The sequence below is a fragment of the Chelmon rostratus genome, chromosome 15 (genome assembly GCF_017976325.1).
Source record: "Chelmon rostratus isolate fCheRos1 chromosome 15, fCheRos1.pri, whole genome shotgun sequence".
Taxonomy (NCBI): Eukaryota; Metazoa; Chordata; class Actinopteri; order Chaetodontiformes; family Chaetodontidae; genus Chelmon; species Chelmon rostratus.
The window spans coordinates 7,600,524-7,608,517 of record NC_055672.1 but is presented as its reverse complement, the minus strand read 5'-3'; the positions used below and the strand labels follow the sequence as shown (position 1 = coordinate 7,608,517).

General features: G+C 42.7%; 1 protein-coding gene across 1 annotated transcript; it reads right to left on the bottom strand.

Moving 5' to 3' along the window:
* Window positions 1–253: 253 nt before the first annotated feature.
* sav1 (salvador family WW domain containing protein 1) lies at window positions 254–7,513 on the bottom strand. Its single transcript, XM_041954265.1, has 5 exons — window positions 7,128–7,513; window positions 5,787–6,278; window positions 3,248–3,518; window positions 2,874–3,029; window positions 254–1,973 (listed from the first exon to the last, which is right to left on the bottom strand). The coding sequence occupies exons 1-5, from the start codon at window positions 7,219–7,221 to the stop codon at window positions 1,760–1,762; spliced, it is 1,227 nt and encodes a 408-aa protein (XP_041810199.1). The 5' UTR covers window positions 7,222–7,513; the 3' UTR covers window positions 254–1,759.
* Between the last annotated feature and the right edge of the window lie 481 nt (window positions 7,514–7,994).

Genomic DNA, 7,994 nt, shown 5'->3' with positions numbered 1-7,994 from the left:
GGGTGAGGCAGAGAAGCTTCCTCCCCTAGTATTAAACTGTGCATGCATCATTTACATCCTCAGTGTGTTTCCAGACCACATGTTATGCTTTTACAATAGAAAAGACTTAAATTTCTGGTTAAATGATTGTACCTTAAATGCCCCATTAAAGTGCAGCACAGAGCTGCTCCCTTGAGCCTTTCTAGGGGACCTTCCAGGACCCCCACAGTGGATGAACAGGGTGAAGGGAGCTGCAGATTCAGGTGATAATTCTCCAGAGGTTCTGTGGGCGACCACATTGCCATTGAGACATTATTATAAAAATATCGATGTAAGCTGCTTTAATCATTTTTCGTCTGTTTAAGGCTCCACGTGAAAGCGTCCAGGCAGCGAGAGGCAACAACTGTACAGCCATACGTCACTTTACTCCACTGCAGACTTTATTGCTTTCGTCCTGTATTTGCAATCCACAAAATCAGATATGTACAAACTGATGACACCGTTCTGAAAAGATGTGACTGAGAGCGTCTTGCATAGTGAAGGACACACTGAAGAGAGGTTCTTTACAAGCTTATTCCACTGTCACACAATCACACACCCCTTTAGGACATTCAGAAGTGTCTGGATTTGTTACTACTCCCATTAAACCCTTCATTTCTTTTACTGTGAAAACTGGTTTTGTTGTTTATAGTGTCCGTTTTCACTTTAGTGAGTCAGCTGATTGGAAGCTAGCACCCGTCTACACTAGATAAAATCTCCAGCATAGACAAACATTTCTGAGGCTTAAGCTGATTAATTAGTGATCAATAGAATATGCTTCCAAGAACCTGCACTTCTTCCACACAAGAGACGAGTCAGTCCATAAAAATAAGGCATTACCAAGGCAGGAACTATTCAGAAAGAATGAAACAAGGAGAAGCTGAATTGCACTTGTTTGGCAAACTTTTTTGTGTCTTCTAAAGTGTTTCATGAAGTTCCAGTAGCTTATTTATGTTTCATTATAAACACACACACAAGAATATTCCTGACTTACAGTAATGCCAAGAGCCAAGAGATGCTCAAACCGCTGCATCAAATGTGATGCTTCATCCAACAAAGGTCTTTAAATAAAGACGTGTTTCATATCAAAACTTAAATATCTGTGAAAGTTTTGGTGGATTGTCTTATAAAGGATATGTCGTTTAAAAAAAAAAAAAAAAAAAAGGAAAAATGCACACTTTTTGTTTAATGTAACAGAGTGTGGTTTCAGTTGAAGAGGGGAACAAAGCCAAGGAAAAAAATAGCCATGAAGTATGTCAAACAGAAACAAATTAGAAGAAGCTGCCGGTCATTTTCTCCCACAGGAAAAAATGTCGGAGTAGCTGGTGTCAAGAAGACATTACAAAATGCTGCGTTTTATTAAAAAAGGCACAATCTCAGGATGCTTTTCGACAAATATCCGTAGTTTTCCAGACTGCTCTCCTCAGTCTTAAATCCATACAGCGATTCAGTTCTCAGGGCAGTGGCTGTAAACGGCCCCAGATGTCGCACATTATAGCTTCTCTCTTCATCGGAGCGTTTTTTTCGGTCACATGGTCATTCATAAATTGAGTGTCACATGGGGGGGCCGCCACCGAGTCTCGGCTTCCTGGTTGTTATATTTGGATCAAGCGAAGGCACAGATGTGTTTGGTAAAGAGGCAATTACGAGTCAATCACGATTTCAAAGGGAACGCTGACCGCTCCCAAACTGTGGAAACCTCAGAGGCGTGGCAGCGAGGCATCCCTGCTGCGCACACACATCACATGTTCCCTATGAAGTTCTTGTTGGGCTGCTGGGCGTACCACTGCTGCCGCTGTTTGCGAGCCTCCACCTCCGACAGCAGCGCCTGCCGGTACGCCTCGTAGGATTTGACGATGTGTTCCAGCTCCTTCATGAAGAGCAGCTTCAGCATGCCCTGATACGTGTCCAAGTCTGCCAGCTGGAACAACTCCCACTTCAAGATGTGGTCATACCTAAGGGGAAGATATTTACGGTACTTTAAAGGCACTCTGTCGTGAGTGGGATGACAATCGTGCTGCTGAGCATTGTTTTGATGGGCGGGTCCATGGATTATTTGTACATCTTGTATTTCTGGATTTTTGAGGCTGATATTTGAGAACTTAAAAATAATCCATAGATAGATCTGCTGATAGTAATATTTTAAAATATGAATAGTCTTGATACAGATCCCTTAGCCTAATTTTTCCCCATTGCGACCAAGATGCATACTAAAGTGACATTCCACGGTTGGGGAGAGTCTTTGGATGACATATACACAATATATGGGTAATGAGCTCATATTTGCTGATCCATCAGTCTAGCTGTACTACTGAAACAACAAAAGGACCAATACACACCACAAGCACAACACACATTTCTGCTGACTTCACAGGGCAGTAACAAACATCCATATTTGATGGCAAAGGTAGAAAGTTTCCAGCAAAGAGGAAACAAAGAGAAGCGAAAGCTGACGTAAACACTGCAGGTCTCAAACAATAAAAATAAAGGTTTTTCAAATGCCTCATGAAGGTGGTCCAGAATTCTGTGTTAACCACATAAATGTCAATCATATATGTCATCTGCAGCTAATATAAGCATCAATGCTCTATATATAGCACTTAGAGTATTAAAGTCATTTTTGACGCACAAATGAATATTTGCTAACTTTTCTAGTTTGTGGGAGTAAACGTATGTTTGTTTGTCTTTTGGACAGTTAGTTGGTCTGAAGACATCAAACTGGCTTTCAGGAAATTATAATGGGTATTTTTCACCATCTTCGAGCATTTTATAGATCATACAACTAATTGAGGAAAATGCTGGCAGACTCATTAATGATGAAAATGAGTGTTAGTTGTCACCATAATAATACTCACTTGAGTGGGGCGCGGGCGTACACCTGCAGCCAGTTTGGGATCTCAGCTGTGTGGTACGGGTTAGCTGGCACCAGCACCGGCTGGTTCCTCTCTGCAGCACGAGGCTGATAGGTGACAGGAGGTGGTAATGGTGGAGGCTGATCATAGCGAGGCACACTGGAACAGACGGAGGTGATATCGTATTTATACTTGTTACTGCATGAAACAGTTTAGACAAAATATTGATAAGATATAAGATTTTAAAAAAATTCAAGCTTGTGAAACTTTTTCTTGTGAGTCCAGGAAATGGTGCCATTCAGGGCTTTGATCAGGGAAAATGCGTGGAAGTGAAAAAATGCACCTTTATTAAACACAAACTCACACTGATGACATACCTTGGAGCGCAGGGGTGACGATACTGTGCCCTCTTGTTGATGTGATCCACATAGTAGACCCCGAACTCAGCTGACTCCACCTTTTCCCAGCCTGGAGGGAGCCCTTCCCTCTCCAGAGGGTGGCTCCAGTGTGTAGTGTTAGTGTTGTGGTCAATGTAGTACTTCCTGCCACGGATGGTCCAGTCAACGGTCCAGCCGGCAGGAAGGGGGAGGTCCTCTCCCGTTAGACTGGAGAGGTTCCCAAGGGACTTGGCCTGTATTCGACCTATGCCTGAGCAAAACAAACATTTCTTTTTAGAAACCTAGAGGGAGAGGGAGAGATGTCTGACCAAACATACAGGAGAGCAGCTGCCAGCAAACAGCGCCTCTGGGAAAGAAAAAAAATATTTTGGGAAATTTCTTAAAAACAGCATGTGTGGGAAAATGTCATTTAAAAAGAGAGGAATGTCCAGCATTAACAAAGGTCAGTCTGATGTGGCAAATGAACACAGAGCAGGATAAGAGAGGAATGCAATGAATCACTTCTTAAAGCATGACTTATGCAGGGATGCTTCATGCCTTTGGCTCTGCGACTGTTGTGACAGAGCATCTTATTCTGACCGACATCATCTGATGAATGGTAGGAAGTGGGAGTGTTGCTACGTTTGGACAGGAAGGCAGAGATCTCTGCATGGCCAGACATACACACAGGAGCTTTCGCCGGAAGAGAACAAACCACTGAACTCCCAAACACTCTGAAGAGCACACAGCAGAGTGGGTTCATTCAACAGGTCCTGCACTTTTATAGGCGGATAATGTCAGCGAGGAATGTTGAGGCAACAGCTGTGAGGACGAGTTAGACTGAGACAGAGCTATCATGACTCAAAACCACTGAGCCTGGAGGGACTCAGAAAGGATTGAAAACAAAGGAGAATGTGCTGGGAATGAAGCATCTCAGCAAAATGGCGGCTACAATCTGATAAATTTTGCACGAGAGTGACAGCAACAGAGCTGGAGCTCTTTGCCAGCTGCTGAGTGAAGGGACGGAATGTGCAGGCGCTCCGCAGAAATGCACTCCTCCTCCTCTTCCACCACCTCATCATCATCATCATCATCATCTCTGCCCTTTTCCCCAGAAAAATGGCAGAGAGCCATACTCGCTGCAGACTTAAAGCTCAATGCATCACAGGAATTTCACTGGAAACAGTCAAGAGTGGAATACTATATTTACAACTGGTGATGCAGTAGTTGTTGTACTAAAGAAATTTAGTGGGTTAGCTAACTGAAATCAGTGATCAACAGAGTATGACTCACCAACACCAAATTCTGACAATACCAATTACAAATAACTCTATGTATGGTTCACTTTTATGGTTCGCTGCAAAGTTGGAGTGATTTCTGCTGCATAAAGATGCTTTTCCCGGCAGTTTCCACAAGTCGGGGTACTTCAGCAACAAGCACATTTTTAAACAATAATACCAGTAATAGAAGACAATGCAAGACAATGCAAATGAACTGCTAGTCATCTGTTCTAAATCTTACATATATATTTACAAGTGGCAAAGCTCCTTAGTGCTTGCCCTATAATGGTGTTTGTATAATAAGGTTTTCATATGTATTTCTACATTGATTATTAGCCAGTGTTTGCACATTTATATTCAAAATTAACACTAGTAAATTTCCAAATGATCCAAGTGAAATGTTTTGCAGTACAAAAATAATGCTGCTTCTGTCAAAAAAGGAAGGATCAGCTGACCATAGGTAGATGACTCCCCCGAACATATAAGTGACGTAACTATACAGACAGCAGTACCTACATACATGGGTGATTCATAGACGTGAGCAGTCTGAGGCTGAGACATTTGACTGCAGGCGGTCTGCAAATTGCTAGTTTGTTGGCAGAAAGTTTCAGCAAGCAGAGAGGTCAAAAATGCAGAGCCCCTAATGCTCATTTAACCTCACTCCAAACAAGGCTCCATGATACGCGATACGTGGGACTGACATAATATTAAACCATGTACATGATGTTGACAAGTCGGCCACAAAATAAAAGGTTCTCCATTGTTTGGAGTAGGTTGGAAAATTCCTGCAAGCCCCCCCTAAACATATAATCTCATGGAAATTACACAATTACATCATACTGATGTTTACAATGTGGAGCAGAAAGATAAAAATATTTAATTCCTCAGAAAATGAACTTTTGAGCTGTTCGGTGACAACCAACGGCTTACATTCCTTTCAAAGTGGCCTATGTATGGTCCAAAACACATCCACAATAATTTGCCATTTCAAAGCAGAAGGCATGTGTTAGTGCAGCCACTTCGTTTTAAAGTGCAACATTTTCTGAGACCCTAAAGTTGGCAATGTTTTCTTAAAATCTTCCCCCAAAGACAAATCTGAAAAATCTGGCTGGTGTGATTTCATTCATCGTCAAACGTGTCTGCAGTTCCCTCTCTTGCTTCCAATTTCTTGTCACTACCCCTTGTTTATGTTTCTGTAAAGGAGAAATATCTAAACCAATGCTGTAAAAAGTGAGTGGCAAAACACATTTCATGTTTACCTGAAGGGGGTCTGCTTGGAGCTGGGGGTGTGTGTTGTCGTGGAAGTCTTTGGAAGTTGTGTTCATTATGCTCATAGTATCTATAGTCCTCAGGAAAGCGGTCCGGGACCCTCCTGGGCTGGCGCTGCTGATGCTGTTGGTGCTGCTGGTTGTCGTAGTAAGGTTCAGATGGGTAATAATACCGGGCAGCGTCTCCATTCTCAGACATGGGGCTCACGTCTGTGAGGAAGGACTGTGAGGAGCCTCCGTACTCGTGGGGCAGGTCTCCCAGACTGCGAGGCAGGTATGGAGGTGCTGACATGCGATGGCTCTCTCTGCGGGCCACCTCATGAGGGGGCCTCTGCACAGGGGTACGGAGAAAACTCTTGTTGCGAGACACCACGGGCTCCCGGTTGGGTGCCACAGGGTAGGCAGAGGGCCCCATGTCTGGCAGAGGGACCTCTGTGCGTCTGGGAATAGTGGGTCCATGACGGATGAATGAGGGCATAAGATCTGCAACCAGGTGAACAAGACAAGTGCAACTGTCAGCATCAGTCAACACAATAACACAGCAGTTGCACCAATAGGCAGTGGAGACATGTAACTATGTACAGTACTAAGGTACAGCTTTGAAGTACTTGTACTCAAGTCTACATAATCAGTACTTTTACCTTACACTTAATTCATATGATAACACTTTCATACTTTTAAGTACTTGTGTAAAATAAGTAAGCATCACTACTTTAAGTGAATGTTTTTACACTCCTTCCAACACTGCTAAAAGGCACAACAGTTCTAACTGGTAAGCCATTTAAGACATAGGACAAATTGCATGTTAGCTAACAGGCACCGTACACTAAACATCAATTCAGCAAGTCAAAAACAGATGACAACACTCAAACTATATTTACAAACGGACGAATGTAAGATAATTAGCAACAAATCACACTTTTCACTCAACCACGCCGCTTAATACAGTGTCAAGAAACAGTTACAAGTAAAAGGCAATAAAAATTAAAATAGCGTAGCTTTGTTTAGTTGATCAATCTGAGTATGTACCGTTATCTCTGAACTTTCCTTTGACACTGCAGCTGACGTTAATGTAGCAAGATGAACATTTAGCTAGCTAGCACTTGAACTACCAGGTTAGCAACTTAGGTTGGTTAAGCTGCACAAAAACGCGATTCAGCTGTTGGTTAAAAGCTTATGAACCACATTAATGTGGCATTATGTTTAATCACGTTCACTTCAGCCTGCTTGCTATCGTTTGCTTGATACTTATTGGCAGTGAAGTTAATTCGCCAGTCGGCTAAGTGATGCTAACTTGAGCTAGCTGGCTAGCTATCAACTTGTTGCGCTTACTTCTCAGGAGCGGCGACGTTTCCTTCTTCACATATTTCCCGTGTACCTCGGCTGGTTTCGACGCTTCGTTTTTACTTTTCTTTCGTGAGAGCATAACTCAAGGCTCGGAAACATCAACAACACGGCGCTGTAATGTCATGGCACAATCCCTCAACCCTGTAACCATCCCGTTCAGTTTCCAAAGCGCGGAAAGTAAACATTTTAAACTCTAGATTAGCTAGCAGCACGTTAGCCAGCTAACTTCGGCTACTGGATGAGTCTTTCCTCCGGTGGTCCAGTCCGCTCTGAGTTGAGCTCCACTCCCACCGCTGGTCCCCACCGGGAATGGTTACTGTACGGTCCTGCCCAGCTGCTAACTCACCCTCTACAAGCGGATACACAAACAATGTTGATAGCAGGGCTGCACAGCTCATTCACCGCTATGACACACGACTGACAGATGCAATGACAAATATGTACATGTGTTATGACTCTAAACTGACGTTAGAAGATCCAACATTTGCATGTAATTGTTGCTCAAACTGTTTTGCTGTAGTTTAGGTTCGTTAAATTAAATTGAGGTTGGGCAAAAGGCAGTATGCAGGAAGTAAACAGATCCTCTGTTTCAGTTAAAGTGTTAATACCACACTGCATTAGTATCCATTACAAGTAAAAGTATGTAAGTGCAATCAGGAAAATGTGCTATGTGTTAAAAGTAAAAGTAGCCCCTGTGACTGTTATACTACTATAACATTGCATTAATTTTACTCATGCTAATGAGAAATGTAAAAGCAGGATTTTACTGTTTTGTATAGGCCTGCAGCTAGTGATTAGTTCATTATGGATTATCCTGCTGATCATTTTCTCAATTAATCGCTTGTTTGGGTT